The following is a 24,470-nucleotide window of genomic DNA, read 5'->3' on the forward strand; positions in this document are numbered from 1 at the left end:
GGAAAATCTGACAATTGTCTTATGGAGAGTACAAACAGACGGACTTTCGGCCAACAGGCTGTCACACAATTCCTGTTGGAAAGTCAGTTTGTGTGTACGAGGCCTAACTACCCGCGGGATCCCAACACCAACTCCCCGCGGAATCCCAACACCAACTCCCCCCGTAAGCCCAACACCAACTCCCCCCGTAAGCCCAACACCAACTCCCCCCGTAAGCCCAACACCAACTCCTCCCGTAAGCCCAACACCAACTCCCCCCGTAAGCCCAACACCAACTCCTCCCGTAAGCCCAACACCAACTCCTCCCGTAAGCCCAACACCAACTCCTCCCGTAAGCCCAACACCAACTCCTCCCGTAAGCCCAACACCAACTCCTCCCGTAAGCCCAACACCAACTCTTCCCGTAAGCCCAACACCAACTCCCCCCGTAAGCCCAACACCAACTCCTCCCGTAAGCCCAACACCAACTCCTCCCGTAAGCCCAACACCAACTCCTCCCGTAAGCCCAACACCAACTCCTCCCGTAAGCCCAACACCAACTCCTCCCGTAAGCCCAACACCAACTCTTCCCGTAAGCCCAACACCAACTCCCCCCGTAAGCCCAACACCAACTCCCCCCGTAAGCCCAACACCAACTCCTCCCGTAAGCCCAACACCAACTCCCCCCGTAAGCCCAACACCAACTCCCCCTGTAAGCCCAACACCAACTCCTCCCGTAAGCCCAACACCAACTCCCCCGTAAGCCCAACACCAACTCCCCCCGTAAGCCCAACACCAACTCCCCCCGTAATCCCAACACTAACTCCTCCCGTAAGCCCAAGCCCAACACCAACTCCCCCCGTAAGCCCAACACCAACTCCCCCGGTAAGCCCAACACCAACTCCCCCCGTAAGCCCAACACCAACTCCCCCCGAAAGCCCAACACCAACTCCCCCCGAAAGCCCAACACCAACTCCTCCCGTAAGCCCAACACCAACTCCCCCCGTAATCCCAACACTAAGGCTCCCTATAACCGTCACGCTTTCTGTAACCTTAAAGCTCACTATACACATTGAAGTGGAACTAAACTCTAAAATACCCACCTTGGCTCCAACAGCCTGAAGCCCACGAGGTCCCTCGCCAGCTTCTTCTGGGTGCAGGTCTTCAGTTATTTTGATTGGCTGACGCGAAATGATGCAACTCTCGCACATGTGCAAGAGTTCAATCAACCGGGCACAGTGCCGGAATGTATACAAAGCTGCGCATGCACAGTTCAGTGTACAGTCTAAGGAAGACTGCAAGCAGGCAGGTAGGTTTACGTTATTGCAAAAGAGACATTGCAAGTCTATTTTGCAATAAACAGCTTGCCTGCTCGCAGTGTTTTTTTTTTTTGTTTGGTTCCACTTTAGAAATTACACTCCTCTTCCCTATAACCTTTAAACTAACTCTCCCGGTAACCCTACCCATCAGGGCTGTGAATAAGAGGGTACCAACCGTCCTTCTGTATGGGGCCAAGGCCAGCCCTGTGCACTATACATTTTCCCCTGCTGCACAGGCCCCCATCCTACCCCTGTAGTGCTTCCGGCTTTTCTCCTCTTCTTCCTGTCGGCAGCTGCAAGCACACAAAGGGACCCTCCAGGATGGAGAGTGGTGGAAGGTTTCAGTAAATATGCTATATTTACCAGCCCCTTCCTTTCCTAAATGAACACAATTAGTGATTGTTACTGATCACTAACGGTGTTCATTCATAACTGAAGCATGGTAAGCTGTAGCTGGCGAGGGACCTTGTGAGCTTCAGGCTGTTGGAGCCAAGGTGGGTATTTTAGAGTTTAGTTCCACTTCAATGTGTATAGTGAGCTTGAGGGAGGGGGTGTCCCTGTCAGGTTGGCTGTATGGGGCCCGTGGTTTCTAACAGCAGCCTAGCCATACATGGTTCAAATTTCCTGCTGAAATTTGAGTCATAGATGGCCCCTATTGGCAATATGTGGCTCGATAAATGTCAATTGATAAAATGAAGGGAGGCGGGTAGAAAGCGATCAGCCTAAAAGCTACTGTATTCAGTCAGATGCAGTCACTGTTTGGATATCCAGACAGCTGCAGGCGCTGTCACTTTCTGAATAGAGCAGCCCATTTATCATCATTGGGGGATCCAGTGATTAATTTATTTTTAGTTCAGACTGGAATAGAAATTTGGAAAATATATTTATTATACAGGTTTCAGCAATACTGGTATAGTAAATAGCCCATATAAGCCCATCGCTGTTCTAACTACAGCGGACAGAGCAAACACCTTGGGCCCTAGGGCAGAGAATCCTAGGAGGCAGGGCTCAAGTCCTGCGGGAACGTGTGGGAACGGAGTCCCTGCACTTTTTTCACAGCAGGAACTCCGTTCCCTTTGCAGGACTAGAGCAGCCGAGAGCAACCGAGCCGCCCGAGCCAATCCTTCACTAAGCGGCGATGCCCAGCTCGAGTCACTGTCGCTGCTGCTTAAAGTTCTTTCTAAATCCCGCCATAACTCGCGGCAGACCTCCGCAATGTCTCCTGGGAACAATGACAAAAGCTCCCAGGAGACATTGCGGCATCGAGGAAGTGACGGAATACCCGCACACTACCCGATGAATCCATATACAGGAAGCGGCCAGTAACAAAGGATTACGAAGGTACAGTGGATCGAAAAAAAAAAAACATGCGGTTTAGTAATTATGCATACAAGCTTTTTTTTTTTGGTGGGGGGAGTGGATCTTGGGTGGAAGTTCCCACACTTTTTTCCCCAGGACTTGACCCCTGGTAGGAGGTGTTATAGGCCACATAAACCCCCAAAACCTGCCAGGACTGCAAGAGGTTTCCTGTGTTACCCCGATATGTGCAGCAGTAGAGATGCACTGCTGTGGCAGTCTCGGGCCCTTGGGATGTTGAATATACATTTTGGCAGACCGGTAACCCTTATGCCATCTGGCCATATGAACAAACTCAACAAACGAAAAGTCGTCGCCCATCATTACTAGACACAAAGCGATAGGGGAACAATGCATATTGCAATCAAAAGAAATCTAAATTCCAAGCTTAGCTACAGTATGTTCTAGATCACATTAGTGGGGAGTAGGTCTATTATTAGCGGGGAAGACGCATGCTCGGTACACTCATGCAGTTATTACTCCACAACACAGCCGTCCATTTACCTTCCACGTCTCTACGAGCCACACCGGGGCTGGGAGGAGCACCTTGTTGAAGAGAGAAGACACAAAAGATTGCAGGGACAGAAACTCCAGCAGGAATAAAATGATGGACAGGGCAAGGGGGACACAGGACCTGATGAGCCTCCATTGTCTTCTGTAGAATGCTTACAGTGTACTTTTAATGTTACAGGTGTTAGAAATGAGGCAGGTAGGAAAGTAAATAAAAAGTGTTGCAATTTGTATTATTATGCAGAAATGAAGTACATCTAAAGCTAAAACGTTTTCTCCAGTTTGAGTAGGCGAGGGATAAAACCGCAGAATTTTTTTTTGCATCTGATGCCTCGTACACACGACCAGTTTTTCCCGTCGGGAAAACTGCCATGACAGCTTTTGGCCGGGAAAACTGGCCGTGTGTATCCTCCATGGCAGTTTTCCCAACAGGAAAACCGCCGGGAATCGTGGCAGGAAAAATTAGAACATGTTCTCTTTTTTCCTGCCGCGATTCCCGACGGTCTTTTTCCTTGTAGTTTCCCTATGGGAAACACTGCAGTGGAGCATACACACGGCCGGGATTCCCGGCCAAAGCTCCCAAGGCAGTTTTCCCGACCGGAAAACCTCTGGTGAGTACACAGGGAAAAGTGACCGAGCAGGTTCTAGGTTTTCCCCCTGGGATTCCTGAAGGATTTTTTACCACCGGGAATCCCGATCGTGTGTACGGGGCATGAGGCAGATTTCCTTTCTCTTCCTGCCCTGTAGACTCAGAAGAGGAAAGAGCTGCACTCCAATAAAAACACCTTTATTGTGCAAATTGACAAAAGTACAAACCACAGCAGGGTAAAGGATAAAAAAAGTGACGCGTTTCACACTCAACAGTGCTTAGTCATAGCTATGACTAAGCACTGTTGAGTGTGAAACGCATCAGTTAAAAAAAGTGACGCATTTCACACTCGAACAGTGCTTGGTCATAGCTATGACTAAGCACCGTTGAGTGTGAAACGCGTCAGTTTTTATCCTGTACCCTGCTGTGGTTTGCACTTTTGTCAATTTGCATAATAAAGGTGTTTTATTGGAGTGCAGCTGTCCAGACCTTCCCTCTTCCAATTGCTATATGCTTAGCCTGCACTTGCTGCTTCCACCTTGAGTTGAGTGCCATTTCCACACATCCACCTGGAGTGGTGATCCCTTTCCCTGTCCGGTAGACTCAGTAGAAAGTCAGAGGAATATCTAACATTAGGGAAATCATCCTCACTTAGACAGTAGTTAGTTACGGGGACAACAGGGCTGCCATCAGGGGGGTACAGGCAGTACACCTGTAAGGGGCCCGGATGGCAACCCCCCCTTTTTTTTAATAAAAAAAAATATATTTATTTTATTTTTTATTAAAGGGACAATTTTTTTTGAGGTCCGGAGGTCCCCAGGGCACCGGATGACAACCCCCCTTTTTTTATATATATTTTTCTTTACTTCTTCTTTTTTTTGTAAAGGGCCCCCCGCTTCTCAATTCGCAGCAGCCCCCCCCCCCCCGGCTTCTCAATTTTTTAAGCGGCAGCACCCCCCCCCCCGGTTCTCTGCTCCAGGGGGCCCATGCCTGAAGCTGTATGATGGGCCCCATAATTCCTGATGGCGGCCCTGGGGGACAAGGTCCCCATTGGAGGATTTCCCCTCTATTCCTGTTCTGGTGGAAAATAAAATGTTGTATTTGCCCCTCACTTTTATTCCCCATGAGTGGCGGCCCGTCCATTAGGGGCGCACGGGCACCGCCACCTCTCTACACGCCACCCCCTATATGAATAATGGATTGATTCATGCTTTGCACAAATCTTTCCACAGCCGCCGCTGCCACCCTCTTTACAGGCATCCGGCCCCTTTCAGGAAGCTGGGTGCCTGAATTACAGCGGTGGGGGTGTTTCCCCCCCCCCCCAAGCACTGGATTAGAGCCATAGAGAAAAACGGCATCCCTACAGCTTTAATATTATCAGAAAAAGATTCTACCAAAATCAAGTCATTCTGCATGTTCACATTGAGTAAATATGTCATTTGCCCCAATCCTCCCGATTCACAGCCAAGCTGGGCTCTAGCCTTGTCCGCCCCCCAAACCTCCCGATTCACAGCCAAGCTGGGCTCTAGCCTTGTCCGCCCCCCAATCCTCCCGATTCACAGCCAAGCTGGGCTCTAGCCTTATCCGCCCCCCAATCCTCCCAAATCACAGCCAAGCTGGGCTCTAGCCTTGTCCGCCCCCCAATCCTCCCGATTCACAGCCAAGCTGGGCTCTAGCCTTGTCCACCCCCCAATCCTCCCGATTCACAGCCAAGCTGGGCTCTAGCCTTGTCCGCCCCCCAAACCTCCCGATTCACAGCCAAGCTGGGCTCTAGCCTTGTCCGCCCCCCAATCCTCCCGATTCACAGCCAAGCTGGGCTCTAGCCTTATCCGCCCCCCAATCCTCCCAAATCACAGCCAAGCTGGGCTCTAGCCTTGTCCGCCCCCCAATCCTCCCGATTCACAGCCAAGCTGGGCTCTAGCCTTGTCCGCCCCCCAATCCTCCCGATTCACAGCCAAGCTGGGCTCTAGCCTTGTCCGCCCCCCAATCCTCCCGATTCACAGCCAAGCTGGGCTCTAGCCTTGTCCGCCCCCCAATCCTCCCGATTCACAGCCAAGCTGGGCTCTAGCTGTGTCCGCTGTGCTGGGGTTCTAGGTACTCCATATGTTAAACAGATGGAAACACATACAAGAAATAGCTTCATGACATTTTTGGGAGGTGGAGAGGAAACATTATGGGGAGAATAGAAGGAGACGATGATGGGACAATGTTTTTACCTCCAATCTCTTTTCTAGTTGGTGCCGGACTCCGAGCACCTGATCCCAGAAACATGAAATTCAGAAGAAGAAAAGTACAGAAAAGAGACAGTCAGCAGAAAGAGCAGTCAGAAAAGTGAATGGCGGATACAATGGGTCATCATAGATCAGATACAAACCATTCCATTTTACGGGGGTCACAGCACCAAACCAACATTCCAGTTCTTGGCAGATGCTGGAAAGTAATGCTAGCTATACACAACTCACATTTCAGTTGATTCTTACTGAATTGGCCAAATTTTAGGCCACAGGAGGGCCCTGATGACACCACCCAGCTCAACAAAAGTCTATATTAAAAACAACTGAGCCAGATGGAAAATGGTCGGCCGAACAGTGACTGCATCCTCATTAATGTAGTCACTGTACGGGTATTCAGGCAGGATCGGGTGCTGTGGCTGTCAGAATACAATAGCCAGCATTGGAGATTCCTTCATCCATGCTCTTTAAGTTGGCCATCATTTTTTTTTTTTTTGACCAGCCAGTGAAAAGAATGAAAAAAAAAAGAAAAAAAAAAACTTTGTGGGTGGAGGAATCCTCCCCATTGGGACATTGTATTCTGGCAGTGGGACTCTCCACTGTCAGAATACACTGAACAGTGGCTGCAGCCGCACCGGTGTGAATAACCTGTGTCAAAAAACTTTCATGAAGCATTAGCAGGGCCGCCATTAGGGGGGTACAGGCAGTACACCTGTAAGGGGCCGGAGGTCCCCGGATGGCAACCCCCTTTAAAAAAAAAAAATATATATATATTTTAATATATTTTTATTTTATTATTTATTAAAGGGACAATTTTTTTTTCTTTTATATATATATATATTTTTTTATAAATGTTTATTTTATTTTTTTATATATTTTTTTATTTTTAATTAAAGGGCCCAGACGTTTCTTTTTTTTATTAAAGGGCCCAGAGGTCCCCAGGGCCCCGGATGGCTACCCCCCTTTTTTTATATTTTTCTTAACTTTTTTGTAAAGGGCCCCCTCCCCCTCTTCTCAATTCGCGGCAGCCCATCCCCCCCCGCTTAATTTCAGGCGGCGGCAGCACCCCCCCACCCCCCCCCCCCCCGGTTCTCTGCTCCAGGAGGGCCCATGCCTGAAGCTGTGTAAGGGGCCCCATAATTTCTGATGGCGGCCCTGAGCATCAGACAGCATACTCAGACTCCCATGCAGGAAGTGCTGTCACCTTCAGAAAAGCATTTCTCAGGTGACATAAAACTCCTAGAGCTCTGAGCACTGACTATCAGTAGCAGCTGGTGTGCCGTGCTCCAGCCGGGGGAGGAGCAAACAACCCCACGTGTCGTACTCACGCGGTCGGTCTCTCAACCGGCGCCAAATACGATTGCTTCCTGATTGGCTAGGAAGAGAAGCAGGAAGACAATAGCGAATATTAATTCGCTATTGTCACACAACTGGGTGGGCTTGGAGCCAATTTTTTAAGCCAATTAGAGCCACAGGCTATAATTACGTGCTTAAAAAAACAAACACATTGGAAGCCATGCGTCTGGCGCCCTGCATGAAAATTAGGGGCAGGGGGCATGGATCAGGAGGGCGGCGCCCCTGTGCCCCGTATGGAGCGGCCGCCACCGAGTCTGGAGAAGTAGTAGAGTCCTCCTGAAATGTGATATGTACAGTAAGAAGCAAATTTACTAAAAGAAATAAAAACTTTTGTTGAGCAAGGTAGGCAATCAAACATTTAGAAAAGCATCCGATTGGCTACAATGGATACCTTTTTTCGTTATTACATCAGCTGTTTAAATGGTGTGTTTTATCTTTACTGCACAGCATGTTGTGTCAAAACTAATCTACACAATGAAGGACAAACACCTAATACAACAGACTGTGAATGTCTCGGTAATGACTTATCCATGCTGTGACCTACCTGATGGTGGAGGAGGGCGCTGAGGGGGTGCTGGGCGTGCTGGTGGAACACCAGGTCTCGGAGGAGGAGGCCTCTTTGGTTCTAAGGTGGAAAGTTGCTCTTTCTGTTGTACGATTGGCTGGAAGTCCACTGGAGAGCCTACAAAAAGGTAAAAATAAATATGTGCATTTAACACATATTCTTGTTATTTACTGGCATATAACATGCACCTTAATTTTAAGAGGGGAGGTTCCGGAATTTTTTTTTGTATTTTAAATAAAAGAACTTTGAAGCAAAATAAGGGTCAGTGCCCATCAATGCAGCCTGATCAATGCCCACCTGCAGCCTCGCCATTGCCCATCAATGCCCATCTTCAGCTTCACAATTGCCCATCTATTCAGCTTAATCAATGCAGCTTGATCAATGGCCATCTGCAGCCTCACCATTGCCATGAATGTAGCCTGATCAATACCTATCTCCAGAGCTTTTTTTTCTCAGAAAATAGGTGCAGGAACTCAACCACGACCCCGTTCAGATTTCACAAACAGTAGAAGGGTCTTAAAGGGGCATTAAATACCAGGATTGCATTACATACAGAGTGCAGAGTTCAGGGGGTTACACACAGAGTGCAGAGCTGTGATTTGTAAACACAGAAACCGGACTTCTGTGTTTACAAGTGATTGTGGTGAGCAGGCACCAAAGGGTCTGAGCCAGAGGTGACGGAACTGAGTTCCCCCCAAGTTCCCCCTGAAAAAAAGCCCTGCCCATCTCACCTCAGATTACTGCTGACTCAGAGGGGACAGGGAGGGGGGTGGGATGAGCGCCGTCGGATTACATACAGGGAGAATCTCCTGTTTACTCGGCGGCCTCTTTAACCACTTGAGACCCGCGCTGTAGACGAAAGACGTCCACAGCGTGGCTCTCAACTGGCGGGTGGACGTCCCTGGACATCCTTTTATTTGCATTCCCCGCGCGCGCCGCGGGGAAAAACTGTGCCCGACGCATCGCTGAGATGCCGATGCGCGTGACTGGCGGCCGCGATGTCCGCCAGGTACCCGCGATGGGCAGTAACAGCAGGGACGTGGATATCTGTGTGTAAACACAGAGCTGCATGTCCTGTCAGGGAGAGAGGAGACCGATGCTGTGTCCCTTGTACATAGGGACACAGCTCGGTCACCTCCCCCAGTCACCCCCCTTCCCCCACAGTTAGAACACACCCAGGGAATACATTTTACCCCTTCCTCACCCCCTAGTGTTAACCCCTCCCCTGCCAGTCACATTTATACAGTAATCAGTGCATTTTTATAGCACTAATCTCTGTATAAATGTGAATGGTCCCAAAATAGTGTCAAAAGTGTCCGATACGTCCGCCGCAATATTGCAGGCCTGACAAAAAAAAAAAAAAAAAAAAAATCGCAGATCGCCGCCATTACTAGTAAAAAAAAAAAAAAAAAGTTAATAAATCTATCCCCTATTTTGTAGGCGCTATAACTTTTGCGCAAACCAACCAATATATGCTTATTGCGATTTTCTTTTAACAAAAATATGTAGAAGAATACGTATCAGCCTAAACGGAGGAACAAAGTATTAAAAAAAAATTGGATATTATTATAACAAAAAGTAAAAAATAGTGTTTTTTTTTCAAAATGTTTTGTCTTTTTTTGTTTATAGCGCAAACAATTAAAATCGCAGAGATGATCAAATACCACCAAAAGAAAGCTCCATTTGTGGGAAGAAAATGATAAAAATATAATTTGGGTACATGGCTGTATGACCGCGCAATTGTCATTCAAAATGCGTCAGCGCTGAAACCTAAAAATTGGTCTGGGCAAGAAGGGGGTTTAAGTGCCTAGTAATGAAGTGGTTAATACAGTCCTGCCTCCTGGACCGGCTTCTTTAATAGACAGAACACTGGTCCAATGCCGGCCCAGGAGACGGAACTTCTCATTACAGAGGTCGCTTGGTGAGTAAACAGGATATTCTCGCTGTATGTAATCGGACGACGCCCTCCTCCCTGTTCTCTCTGAGGGAGCCCAAATTGCAGTACCGGCGTATAACACATACACACTGGGCCGGATTAAGGTAGGAGGTGCGCATTGTTACGGCGGCGCAGCGTATCGTATTTACGCTACGCCGCCGTAAGGCAGAGAGGCAAGTGCTGTATTCACAAAGCACTTGCCTCCTAAGTTACGGCGGCGTAGCGTAAATGGGGCCGGCGTAAGCGCGCGTAATTCGGATGAGGGGGCGTGTTTTATGTTAATTCTTGGTGACCCGACGTGATTGACGTTTTTCCCGAACGGCGCATGCGCCGTCCGTGGAATTTCCCAGTGTGCATTGCTCCAAAGTACGCCGCAAGGACGTCATTGGTTTTGACGTGAACGTAAATTACGTCCAGCCCTATTCGCGAATGACTTAAGCAAACGATGTAAAAAATTCAAAATGCAACGCGGGAACGACGTCCATACTTAACATTGCGTACGACTCATAATAGCAGGAGCAACCTTACACCGAAAAAGCCTAACGTAAACGACGTAAAAAAATAGCGCCGGGCGTACGTAAATTTGTGAATCGGCGTATCTAGGTCATTTGCATATTCTACGCCGAAAACGACGGAAGCGCCACCTAGCAGCCAGCATAAATATGCACCCTAAGATACGACGGTGTAAGAGACTTACGCCAGTCGGATCTTAGGCTAATGTCGGCGTATCTTGCTTTCTGAATACAGAAAGAAGATACGCCGGCGCAGCTTTGAATTTACGCGGCGTATCTATAGATACGCCGGCGTAAATCCTTGCTGAATCCGGCCCACTATTTGTAACCGATTTGCAAGGTGAAAAAGTGAGTGTTAGACGCCACTAAATACAGTATATGTAAAAGCCTTCCGTGTGTAGACATCCAAAAGCCCTGAGATGGCTGCTGGGTGCCACTGTATTTGGATGTGATGTCAGCAGCCCCAAATTATGTAGGGAGGTGAAGAAAGGGCCAGAGGAGCTGGGCCAGCACAGAGAGCAATTAGAACCTCCCAGAAGAGGAGGGGGCCATGTCACTCAAGGAGGGACGGGGCTGTGCGAGGGAATCGACTCCCTAGAGACAATTTCATTGCAAATTCAAGTGAAAAAAAAAAATTATTTATAGAACAGAAAAATACTGCAAGTACGCATTTAAAATACTCAATTTGTCTATTGTTTTACATGCAAGTTTTCTTCAATATGTTTATTCATATTTACACTCATAATACAGCTCCCAGACTACAAATAAGGTAACCAAGGATCCATTTATTTACACGCCACTGTTCTGTCTCAGCCAATCAGAAGGAGTGTACTGGATGGCTGAGGGAATTGTGAACATCACTGGAGAGAGATGGAGCTCAGGTAGGTAATTGGGGGGTGCTGAGGGGCTGCTACACACAAAAGGTTTTTATCTCAATGCTTAGAATGCATTAAAGGGGTTTTCCACCTTTTTTTTTAAGTTTATTAAAAGTCAGCAGCTACAAAAAGTGTAGCTGCTGGCTTTTAATAAACAGACACTTACCTGCTCCACGGCTCCAGCGACACGCTGGCCGGGGCTCCGCTCCTCGCCCCCCCTCGCCGGCCGGCGTCTTCATTCTTAGTGTGGGCACCCGGCAGTGACAGCTTTCGGCTTTACGGCCGGGCACCCACTGCGCATGCGCGAGCGGCAGTGCGCATGCGCGAGCGGCGCCGTCTGATTGGACAGGCGCTCGCCTACAGGGAGGGGCTGTGAAAAGGCGATTAAGCTAATCGGCTTTCCAGCCCCTCGGCGGAAGGAGGAAGTGGGACAGGAAGTCCCCTTCTCCTGAAGCCCCCACTCCCCCCCAAAAAAAATTACATGCCAAATGTGGCATGTAAGGGGGCGAGGAGTGGGTTAAGCGGAAGTTCCATTTTTAGGTGGAACTCCGCTTTAAGATAAAAAAAAATTCTGACTTTACAAGTCCTTTAAACACATCAAAAAGTCCCATAGGAAAATATGTAGGCAAGTGGTTCACATTAAAAAAAAAGAAACTGCTCACATATGTATGTGAAAAACTGGATTTGATTATAACAAATATAAAATTACATATTAAAACCAATTGGAAATGTATGCATGCATTGAGCATTAAACATATTGCAATATGTTTAATGCTTATTATGCAATATATCTTTAATGAGATTTGTAAATGGCATTTTTGTAATTAGATGCTGTAACGGTATGGCCCGTGGGACCCAGAGGTTCTCGAAGGGTGTGGGGGTACTCCTGTTTCAGCTTCACCAATGACTCTTGTGTCTAGGGTCATCCTATGTCCACTAGGGGCATAGGATGACTGAGAACTGATATTTTGAATTACATGAGATAGGACAGTAATGATAATTCACAATGTATTGCAGGATATCTTGAAATATTACAGGTGGTTAATTCTGAACCCAACAGGTCAATAGGACAGTGATTTATTCAATGTGGAACATAGGTAATTAAGTCTACTACTGTCATGAAAATTAACCTTAGTTTGGCTTCTAAAGACCTGTTCATTGTGTGATGCTAATTAACACTGTATTGTGTGAAAGTTCTATTGATGATAATGTGTGTTGTGAGTTAGCACAATCTAAAAGGTCAGATGTCTGACTTATGTTTACTAAAGGAATGTGTATTGTATTGAGGAAAAGAGCTGATCTCGGAGTCACCTCGTCTGGGTAAATGGTTAGTAATTAGCTCATATCGGTGCCAGAAAGTCTGACTAAAAATGTGTATTGAGTTCCTTGTGTTATGTTGTGGGTGGAGTTAAGCCATTGTTCTTTTATTACTGACTGTATATAAGAAGCCTGAGTTTCCCCATTAAAGTGTAATTCGTTTGAAACCAGAGAACAGAGCTGTGTGTCTCGTTTTCTGGGGGAAATCCATATGGATCATGTCTGCTGGATTGTGGAGTGTCGATAAGCTGTCTTGGGTTGGTGGAATGGAATATCGTAACGGCGTTAACCCCTGACCGTTACAGATGCCAATTATCATACATCTCCCAGTACCAACAGGTCCCCCTGGAGAAGCCTTTGGCGAAACGCGTAGCAATCCATTGGCGCTATCACAGCAACTTTGGAGCTGGCCCTCCTATCCATGTGTAGGATCACCACACATCTCATTTTACATGCGTTTGACTTGTGGGCCAATCCACACAGGTGTCTCTGTATAGCCTTGTGATTTATACACATGGGGAGATACATTTTGACAGCATGCATACCATGCAGATTGGTGGTTATAATGTGTAATTTTATATTTGTTATAATAAAATGCAAATTTTACACATACATATGTGAGCGGTTTCTTTTTTCAATCTGGGACCCCAGATTGCAATTAGTCTTGGACGTGGTGCCACACAATGAATCACATCTCTATATTTTTTCGCTTCTATAAAAGGTCTTTGCAAACATGTCAGAGGTGACCCCCGCTGCTAATTCATAAACGAGAAAGGTTGCTGCAGGCCCAGATTGCGGTAATTCATTTTCTTTTCAGACTTCTGACAGTCCATGCATGGCCAGCTTTGCATCACCGATGAGCAACGCTGAAACCACAAAACAAAACCGGGTGCACGACCTAGTGCCTTATCCTAAAAAACACAACTTTAAAAATGTAAAAAGTGGTAAGTATTATACTCACAACATGACAGTTGCTCATCAAAATGACAGTTGCTCATCAAAATGACAGTTGCATTAATGCTCATCACAAAGAACAGTCCCTGAGGAAGAGGCTAATCCTCAAAATTCGTTAGCCTTTTGGATCTCCAATTGTCTTGCCACACGTTATGATGCACTGTGGATTGGATGGTGGTGTTCTTTGTGATTAGCTTTAATCACCTCAATACAGAGCACTTGCACCCCCTTCCTGCCCAGGCCATTTTTCAGCGCTGTCGCAATTTAAATGACAATTGCGCAGTCATGCTACACTGTAGCCATGTGAAATTTTTATCATTTTTTCTCCACAAATAGACCTTTCTTTTGGTGATATTTGATCACCTCTGTGGTTTTTATTTATTGCGCTATAAACAAAAGAAGAGTGACAAATTTGAAAAAAAAAAAAAAAAACACAATATTTTTTACTTTTTGCTATAATAAATATCCATTTTTTTCTTTGCAAAAAAGTTATAGCATCTACAAAATATGGGGATAGATTTATGGCATTTGTATTAATTTTTTTTATTTTTACTAGTAATGGCGGGATCTGTGATTTTTATCGTGACTGTGATATTGCAGCGGACATATCGGACACTTGACACTATTTTGGGACCATTCACATTTATACAGCGATCAGTGCACAGATTACTGTATAAATGTGACTGTCAGGGAAAGGGTAACACTAGGGGGCGATCAAGGGGTTAAACGATTTTAAACCTAGGGAGTGATTCTAACGGTAGGGGGGGGGGACTCACAAGGAGGAGGAGACAGATTGGTGTACCTATGTACTGGGAACACACAATCGGTCTTTCTCTCCTCCGACAGGACATGGATCTGTGAGTTTACACATACAGATCCATGGTCCTGCTCTGTTATCGGGCAATCTCGGGTGAGTGACGTGGTGTGCGTGTGCCCCCTAGAGGGCCGGGAAGCCAAGGACGTCATATGACATCCGCCCAGCCGTCATTTGACGGTGGGCGGGTGGCAAGTGGTTAATGCAACTATAATTTTTGGAGTATAATACTTACCACCTTTTATATTAATAAAGTTATTTTTTAGAATAATGCACTAGCTCGAGCCCTCTGTTTTGTTTTGTGGTTTCAGACTCCCCCAGTCTAATGAGGGCAGCAAGGCGAGACTTATCCATTAAAGCCAGGATGACATTATAGTTTGATATCGTCGGGCCCACTCTCAAGCCCACGAGATTTTGGGTTTGTTACCACTTGGAACCGATTAGCAACAATCTCTGACTGGTAGTGCATGAATAGACCTATAGTTCTAAACATCTGGAGATCTACTGGTTTACACAGAACTAAAAATGAGTGTTCTATATACTCTAGAGGCAGAACAATAGTATGCTAAAGTTCAAGAATTAAAAGTAAATATCAAAAGTACCTTGGGATGCAGCAACGGGAGGTCCGGGTGTTTTTCCAAGTGCCCGGCTTGGCCGGACAGGGAGAGCCGGTGGTGGTCCCTCTGGCATGGTGGGTGATGGGCAGGGACTGGAGCGGGGAGAAGAGCTGGGAGATGAGCCAAGATTGGAGCATGAAGATGGCTGTAGATGCTGAGGGAGAATCTCCTCTACTTCAGCACTATAATCATCCACGTCACCTGGGAAGAGATCAAAGACATTTACTCTTATATGCAGCATGTGTGAAATATGGATCTCTGACCTCACATCTGCTCTCCATGCACCAACATCTGGTATGAACACTTTTTAGTAGAAAACAGCACTCCCTTTTTACAGCTCATCAAATCCACCCCCCCCCCCTTAAAAAAGGGGGGTCAATTTCCCATTTTAGGATAATGAGGATGGCCAGGAATAGAATTATTTTATGTCACTTTGGCAAAAAACAAACAAAGAAATGAACCCCCTTAAAATGTCAACTCCATGCAGATATAAAACTTAAAGTATAATTAATTCATTAATTAAAGTATAATTAAAAGGGCAAAACTTTTTTGTTTAGTTTTGGAGTGGAGAGGGGTTGGAACATCTGTCAGTTTTTATTGCTGTCGGTGCATCCGTTATCAAGATTCACCCTCTCCATTTGTTTTGTTTACCATTCTTATACACTAGATTGTCAAAAGTATTGGGATGCCTGCCTTTACACACACACACAAATTTTAATGGCGTCTTAGTCTGTAGGCTTCAATATTGAGTTGGTCCACCCTTTAGGCTCGATTCACATCTATGCGACAAAACGCCCGACGCCGGACGCTTCTGCCGCTAGAGGGGAGAATTCCCATTGCTGTCTATGGAGATGGTTCACATCTCATAGACGCCGAACGCCTGTCGCCTGAAAAAAAGTCCCGGACCCTTTTTTTCAGGCGACATTGGAGTTCGCCCATTGACAGCAATGGGAAGAATCTGAAAAAAAAAAGATACACACTCGCGGCAAAATACGCTGCGTACGCCGCTGCCGCATAGATGTGAATGCAGTCTAACAGCTATAACAGCTCCAACTTTCAAGGAAAGACTGTCCACAAGGTTTAGGAGTGTCTCTATGGGAATGTTTGACCATTCTTCCAGAAGCACATTTGTGAGGTCAAGCACTGATGTGGATGAGAATGCCTGGCTCAAAGTCTCAGCACTAATATCAAAGGTGTTCTGTTGGGTTGAGGTCAGAACTCTGTGCAGGCCAGTCAAGTTCCTTCCATGCCAAACTCGCTCATCCATGTCTTTATGGACCTTGCTTAGTGCACTGGTGCGTAGTCATGTTGGAACAGGAAGGGGCCGTCCCCAAACTGTTCCCACAATGTTGGGAGCATGAAATTGTGCAAAATGTCTTGGTATGCTGACGCCTTAAGATTTCCCTTCACTGGAACTAAGGGGCCAAGCCCAACCCCTGAAAAACAACCTCACACCATAATCTCCCCTCCACCAAATAATTTGGACCAGTGCACAAAGCAAGGTCCATAAAGACCAAAAGAAACAAATTTAGTGATCCACTTTGTACATGAATAAACAAGGGATTGGATGTGGAACTTCTAAGCCAGACAAAAGTAGAATGTAAACATTTAAAATGCTACCAATTAGAGCCTTAAAGCAGGCCCCCGGTCATTTTTTTTTAATAGCATAAGGGCTAAAACTTCTGTCGTGTGTTTACACTTGTGTTCTGATTGGAGAATTTTCCTCCCACCTCCTGTTCTAGCGACAAGTATCAGTGGTGGGATTTCCCATCACTTACAGTTTCAAGTTCTGTTTGGAGTTCCATATAAAAATTCTGAGCTAGATATTTTGGCTCAGGGCCACAAGGACAGAATAAGAGGACTGCATGTGGCCCCCAAAAAAAGATTAATATGATAGGTTTGTTTTAGATGCTTAGAGCCAGCGGCTGCTGCTCTCTCACCTTCCATGTCATAATCTGGCTCAATCTCGGCATCTTCACCCAACAAGGTAGAACTGGTGGAACACGGTATCGTTACACTGATCTTCTCCAGATTCATCTCCTCCTCCACCTGTGTGATCCAGTCCGGGTTCTTCAACTGAATGTTCATCGTTTTTCCTAGAACCTGCAATCAAAGGGCGATCAATAGAGAGGTGAGAACACCGTTCCTATATTTTATTACATTCTCCAGGAGTCTATTCCACATATGATAGAACAGCCCTCAAATTTTCCACTCGCCTACTTGCATTTTGCGAGTGGAAAATGAAGGCTGGCGTGAGCTGCCTGGGACGGGGGGGGGGTTTGGGGCAGCACCGCCGGCAGACGGGGTTGAATTGGGAGCTCTTAACCCAGCGATTGCCTAGAGCAGTGATGGCGAACCTTGGCACCCCAGATGTTTTGGAACTACATTTCCCATGATGCTCATGCACTCTGCAGTGTAGTAGAGCATCATGGGAAATGTAGTTCCAAAACATCTGGGGTGCCAAGGTTCGCCATCACTGGCCTAGAGGAAGAGAGAAGAGAGCCGGCCGAATCAGAGTGCAGAACATCACTGTAGCAGCTTTAATTTCAATTGCTGTGTGTTCCCGCCGCTCGCCATCAGATACAGCCCCGCCTCCTGGCACGTGGACTTTGTTAGACAGATCAACCGTCTAATCCTGGGATGTTGTGTGACATGTAAGGATGAGCTCTGGCTTGTTCGCATAGAACACGTGCAGAGCCCGCCAGGAAGTGAGCACGCCGCTGCGCTAATAACAGCCAGGGAGACATTTCATGATCCCTGCAGCCAAGCATTGGGACAATGTCTCCCTGGCTGTGATTAGCACAGCGGCGTGCTCACTTCCTGGCGGGCTCTGCACGTGTTCTATGCGAACACGCCGGAGCTCATCCTTAGTGACATGTATCAAAGTCCCCGGACCAGGAGGCGGGGCTGTATGTGACGGTGAGCAGTAGGAACACACAGCAATTGAAATGAAAGCTGCTACAGCGATGTTCCTCGGCACTCTGATGATCCGGCCAGCAATCCTCTTCCCCTGCAAACAGGTAGGCTGCATCGATGGGCACAGGCTGCATTGATGGGCACAGGTGAGGCTGCATTGTTTGGCACAGGTGAGGCTGCATTGTTTGGCACAGGTGAGGCTGCACTGATGGGCAGTTGTTAACATTTATTTTTATAACTTAATTGTGCATAAAACATTTAGGTGTCATTTCACGAGATAATATATGAGGGCGTGCTTAGGGACGGGGCAGGGTAGGGGTTGGGTGAGGCAACTGGTGGCGAGTAACCCTTGAGGCCTGGCTAGTAGCTCAGGACTTGAAATTTTGAGCCCTGTGATAGAATGAGGAAGAAAACAATCATAATGTATTCTATGTTGGGTGAGTGAACAGTATCCATATGCTTTACCTTTCAGAGAACATCTATATACGCCCACTGACATAGCTATGGATATAAAATATTTTTATAGACTATTTCACTAAAACAATATCAATATAAATAAATGTAGGGAAAAAAAATTCTGCTCCTGGGTTACTAGAACACAATCAAAATAAAACATTGTGATTAAACACCTTCTGACACATATGGACCCCATAGATCAATTGCCGCCATCACTGAATGATGAAAAAGTGGAGAAAACGGAAAACGGTTTGGAGAGGGCAGATACTATAGCCGGTTTCCCAAACCGATTATCCATTTGAGCGCAAACCGCAAAAGTGGTGCTAAAACTCTAAAGGTTTTCACCGTAATGCATTTTATGCATTAAAGAAAAAATACTTCCACTGCCTGTCCCCCCCCCTCTAAACACTTACCTACATTGATCCAACGATGTGAGCGGCTGCATGTTCTTCTCCCCCCCCTCTCTGCTCCAACAAGCTGCACCAATAGTCATTGATTCCTGCTGCTCTCAATCAAATACTGGGAGGAGGAAGAGGGGGTGTGGTCAAACCATGCTGTGTGCGTCTATGGATACACACAGCTCGGCTGGGGAGCAAGCCCAGACACATGTGCCCCTATAGCACACAGCTTGCTATGGGCTAGAAATCTGACAAAAAAAGCATGATCGATCCCCTGCTGCCCATCTGGAACGCTTTACAATTATGACATTTCTTGTCAAGCTTGGGGAAACAACCTTTACCGCTCTCTCCCCTAACTAGTTTCAAAAAGCTCTGTATCCCCACCTCTCCCATCAGACATGGCTTTTCCTTGGCCTATAAGATTAACACCCTCTCATCTGCTCAACAATATCTGCTATACATTTCTAAATGGGAATTTGATCTAGGGGTCACTTTCTCCGAACAGAAGGATCGCATCTTGCGATTCCCTCATGCAGCATCCATCTCAAATTTTTTTTTTTTTCTGTTGAAAAGCCTGTGGCGTGCAAAACACAACCCAAAAACTCCACCCGGTGCAGGGAAAAATGTGCACACACATAAAGAGTGACATCACAAAAAACTGCGACGGGTGCATACGTCAGTGGTCCTCCGAAAAGGACCCGTCTCTGATCCCCCGGGGCGTTAAGCTCCTGACAGGGAAAAGAGTTACTGTGGTCCATACAGCCGAAGCCATATGGACCCATCTTGGTCCAAGCAGCCGAAGCCACAAGGACCCAACATCCTCGGAGGGACTGCCGAAACAGAACCCTCCTCGGGTGAGGCTCCCCCGAAGGGAGACCCCATGAGAGCCGGTGAACCTAACCAGAAGGCCGAGTCTACCAACTCCCAAGACTTTCAGAGACCGGCCCGAGGACCAGCACCCTACTCACCACACTTTATGTGTGCAAGCACCAACAAAAAGAGTGACAAACAAAACAGAACACGGGGAAAAATAATAAAAGAAAGTGGGGAAAAGGAAGATGGGAGAGTGAGGAAAGTGACCAATGTGAAATACATTGGCCGGCCCTCCGGCCAGGAAACAAAAATTCCACTGGTCCTAGCCAAAAGGCCCGGCCCAAGCGGCAGGTGTGAAAAGTGTGTTGTGGAGATCAGTGACCTGAAGGTGCCACACGATGAGTGCCCCTCAAACACTCGTGCAATGTATGGCACCCCTGGACTGCCACTCCAGGGGCACAATCTCCACGGGCTTTTCAACGGTCCCTAGCCCCCGGTCCGGACCGGCAGCACCCTTCCCAGCCAGGAAGGTGGGAGAAGAGGTCGGGGAGAACCCACCTAAGCAGGCTCTACCCACAACCCCTATCTCTCCCACCTAATCACATTCTGGAAGTACTACCCGCTCCTTCCCGGTTAAAGGAGAAGCAAGGGTTCCCTCCAGAACAACTGACTGGGGCAGATACCACCAAATCCAGGCCAACGGCCAGGGACCCGGCCTCTTGGCTTCGACCTCATGCCTCTCTGTCCCGATCAGAAGGCTTCCACCTCCACGCCAACAGGCTTAGCGTCCGCCGACTGCCATCCCTTTCCCCCTGCCACAGGGTACCGGGGACAGTCAGCTTAGCACCACCTGTTGGCAACTGATAAGAACAGATACTACACTTGATCTTAGCCAAAAGGCCGAGAAGCGATTTTGGAAGATGGCCTGGTGTCAAGAAGGGCAGCAAAGAAGCAACTTCTCTCCAAAAAAAAACAGGGACAGCATCCATCTCAAATGCCATTTAAGAAACAGGTTTCAAAATCCTGAAATGGTGGTATTGAGTCCCCTCCACTCTTCAAAGGATCTTCCCACAAACTTCATCCAAGTGCTGGAGATCCAACACCCAGGGAGGCACCTACCTTCACATATTCTGGTCATATACAAGCACTACGGGCACAAGTTTGTAATCTAGTATACAAGCTGGGAGATTACCAGTTTCACCTGGCTCCCCTGTCATCCAAATGCTACAAACGCTCGGTCACTGGCCATTTGCTCAACGCTGCCAAGGCATGTATCCCACTCTTTTGGCAACAGCCAATACCGCCCAACCCATCCCCCCCCCTTGGGGGTCTGGCTATGCAAATTACAAGACATTTGCACAACGGAGAAGATCCTGGCCTTGTCCAATCATAAACAATGGGGTGGATCCAGGTACGAATTGCGCCCTCTTACGGAGGCGCAGCGTACCGTTTTAACGCTGCGCCTCCGTAAATTACGTGCGCCCCACTTCATTCATGAAGCAGTAGCTACGTAATTTGCGCGGGCGCTCCTTAAAAATGCCCAGCGTAAGGGCGCGTAATTTAAATGATCCCGTAGGGGGCGTGGATCATTTAAATTAGACGCGTTCCCGCGCCGAACGTAGTGCGCATGCTCCGTCGGGAAACTTTCCCGACGTGCATTGCGGCAAATGACGTCGCAAGGACGTCATCATTTGCTTCAACGTGAACGTAAATGGCGTCCAGCGCCATTCACGATTCACTTACGCAAACTACGTAATTTTTAAACATCGCGACGCGGGAACGACGGGTATACTTGGCATTGGCTGCACCTGCTAATAGCAGAAGCAGCCTTACGCGGAACCCGACGAACGTAAACTGCGTACGTAGGGCTCGCATACGGTTGTGAATCGGCGTTAGTATGCAATTTGCATACTCTACGCTGACCACTACGGAACGCCACCTAGCGGCCAGCGTAAGAATGCAGCCTACGATACGACGGCATAAGAGCCTTATGCCAGTCATATCTTAGGCTGCAGTCGGCGTATCGAGCTCTCTGAATCAGGAGCAGTCGATACGCCGGCGCAACTAAGCAATTGCGCTGCGTAACTATGGTTACGCAGACGCAATTGCTTTCTGAATCTACCCCAATATCGCAAAACCTGGTTTTATTGGTTCAGCTACACCACCTCAGCAGCCTACCCTGCTGACCGTGCTAGTCGATTTTTATTCCTGGGTCGACAACGGCTCCCTGCTATATTTACTTGCTGTGGTGTCGGAGGAGGGGGAACTGGTGGGTCACTGCGCCCTGAACCCTGTCATTTAACAGCATGACCTTTTATGTTGTTGTTGTTGTTGTTATGAAGTGGTATGGCATGACCCCTGCTGTTCAAGTCCCTAGTGAATTACATATTGTGGATATCTTCTGTGATAGCTGGGATGGCCTCCTCCTTCCTGCAGGCTATTTATGCACCAAAGGTCTCACTGGGACACCATCCTGTATTTCTGTTATACAGTTTACCACCTCACTTTGTATTGTTTTACCAAGAATGCCAAGTCTCTTGGCTTACTATGGTTTTCTTTTTATCCTGCTCTGATTTTTTGCTGTATTTTTGAAAAACATATCGTATTTATCGGCATATAACACGCACTGAAAATCGGGGACAAAGCAGGGGTGCGTGTTATACGCCGACAGCGTACCTCACAGAGCTGTGATCTCCTCTCCACTCCGCTTTCACTTCACACACACAGTCCCGCCTCCGCCACCAGCATTGGACCAGTGTTCTGCCTATCACAGTAGCTGATCCAATGCTGATGGCGGAGGCGGGACTGTGTGTGTAGCGTGAGAGCCGAGTGCAGAGGAGAGGACGGCTCAGTGATTTCCTGATTCAGGCTGCTGGTGTGGGAGATGGGGAGACTGCAAATTATGATAGTTTAACCACTTAAGCCCCAGACCAATATGCTGGCTAAAGACCCAAGGGGTTTTTACAGTTCGGGACTGCGTCGCTTTAACAGACAATTGCGCTGTCGTGCGACGTGGCTCCCGAACAAAATTGAAGTGACAGTGCTTTTGCGCTAATATGGACCCTCAATGAATAAACCCTAAACAAAGTGTAGCAGTAGGTGCTGCAAAACCTAAAGTGTTTACAATACACACAAATATATAAATGAAATAAAGTGGGGTTCCGCGCATCCTAACACGCAGACATGGTGAAAAATAGATACATAAATGTAAATACAAATACTAATCTGTGATGACGTGGAAGAGAGCAAACAAAGGCTCAATAAAATCAAGTGAAAAAATATAAATGTCCAAACATCAAAATAAAAATAAAAATAAAGGGTCACTGAAATACAGTCAATACCCGTGATAAAGTGTCCAAAGTAGGATGAAAAATAAATACATAAAATGTGGTAATCCAATGCTAATTAATATTCAAATAAACATATGCTGCCAAAAAAATTTAGCTGATGTGATCTCAGAGCAATCCAATAGAAATGTTGCCAGACGGGTGTAATAATCCCTCCCTGGGCTCCCGGGACTGTTACCTCCGCGCAGATAATAAAATGCATCCACTGTAGGTGTCACTACCGATCCTCCGTATACAGGCTCCACCAATCCTCCTTAGATATCCATGGCTGGGTCCTCAATCCGTCCAGACAGTAAGTGTGCCCAAGAGGAAAGCAGGGGAAACACAAAAACAAAGGAGGGGACTCCAATCGTGAAGTAGTAAGCACAGGGAAATATTTAATAAAAGGAAAAAACTGCGCTTACATGCGATCTGAAAAAATACAGCAAAGAACTTTTCAAAACGAGCGGCGTTTCAAGCGCCTGTATATGTCACTCCAGGTGTACGTCCTCCCGTCCAATCCCTACGCGTTACGACACGTGTCACGTGTCTTCATCGTTCTTTGCTGTATTTTTTCAGATCGCATGTAAGCGCAGTTTTTTCCTTTTATTAAATATTTCCCTGTGCTTACTACTTCACGATTGGAGTCCCCTCCTTTGTTTTTGTGTTTCCCCTGCTTTCCTCTTGGGCACACTTACTGTCTGGACGGATTGAGGACCCAGCCATGGATATCTAAGGAGGATTGGTGGAGCCTGTATACGGAGGATCGGTAGTGACACCTACAGTGGATGCATTTGATTATCTGCGCGGAGGTAAGAGTCCCGGGAGCCCAGGGAGGGATTATTACACCCGTCTGGCAACATTTCTATTGGATTGCTCTGAGATCACATCAGCTACATTTCTCTGGCAGCATATGTTTATTTGAATATTAATTAGCATTGGATTACCACATTTTATGTATTTATTTTTCATCCTACTTTGGACACTTTATCACGGGTATTGACTGTATTTCAGTGACCCTTTATTTTTATTTTTATTTTGATGTTTGGACATTTATATTTTTTCACTTGATTTTATTGAGCCTTTGTTTGCTCTCTTCCACGTCATCACAGATTAGTATTTGTATTTACATTTATGTATCTATTTTTCACCATGTCTGCGTGTTAGGATTCCCGAACAAAATTGGCGTCCTTTTTCCCCCACAAATAGAGCTTTCTTTTGGTGGTATTTGATCACCTCTGCGGTTTTTATTTTTCGCGCTATAAACAAAAATAGAGCGACAATTTAAAAAAAAATGCAATATTTTTTACTTTTTGCTGTAATAAATATCCCCCAAAAACATAAAAAAAAATTTTTTCCTCAGTTTAGGCCGATACGTATTCTTCTACCTATTTTTGGTAAAAAAAAAATCGCAATAATCGTTTATCGGTTGGTTTGCGCAAAATTTATAGCGTTTACAAAATAGGGGATAGTTTTTTTGCATTTTTTTTATTTAATTTTTTTTACTAGTAATGGCGGCGATCAGCGATTTTTTTCGTGACTGCGACATTATGGCGGACACTTCGGACAATTTTGACACATTTTTGGGACCATTGTCATTTTCACAGCAAAAAATGCATTTAAATTGCATT

At 46.6% G+C, this 24,470-nt stretch overlaps 1 protein-coding gene and 1 pseudogene across 8 annotated transcripts in view; both read right to left on the reverse strand.

Annotated features, from left to right (window-relative positions):
- SYNJ1 (synaptojanin 1) overlaps positions 1–24,470 on the reverse strand; it is a 198,603-nt gene that overhangs the window by 21,736 nt on the left and 152,397 nt on the right. For 6 of the 8 annotated variants that reach the window (XM_040338878.1, XM_040338877.1, XM_040338879.1 and 3 more), the window contains 5 exons: positions 16,871–17,033; positions 14,916–15,131; positions 7,885–8,022; positions 5,970–6,008; positions 3,159–3,200 (listed from right to left, as the gene is read on the reverse strand). In XM_040338878.1, the coding sequence (XP_040194812.1) occupies positions 3,159–3,200; positions 5,970–6,008; positions 7,885–8,022; positions 14,916–15,131; positions 16,871–17,033 (598 nt within the window). The remainder of the gene's footprint in view (positions 1–3,158; positions 3,201–5,969; positions 6,009–7,884; positions 8,023–14,915; positions 15,132–16,870; positions 17,034–24,470) is intronic. The other 2 variants (XM_040338881.1, XM_040338882.1) reach the window with 2 other exon arrangements.
- Positions 20,295–20,425, reverse strand: LOC120929935 (annotated as a pseudogene).

Source organism: Rana temporaria, chromosome 2 (genome assembly GCF_905171775.1).
Source record: "Rana temporaria chromosome 2, aRanTem1.1, whole genome shotgun sequence".
NCBI lineage: Eukaryota > Metazoa > Chordata > Amphibia > Anura > Ranidae > Rana > Rana temporaria.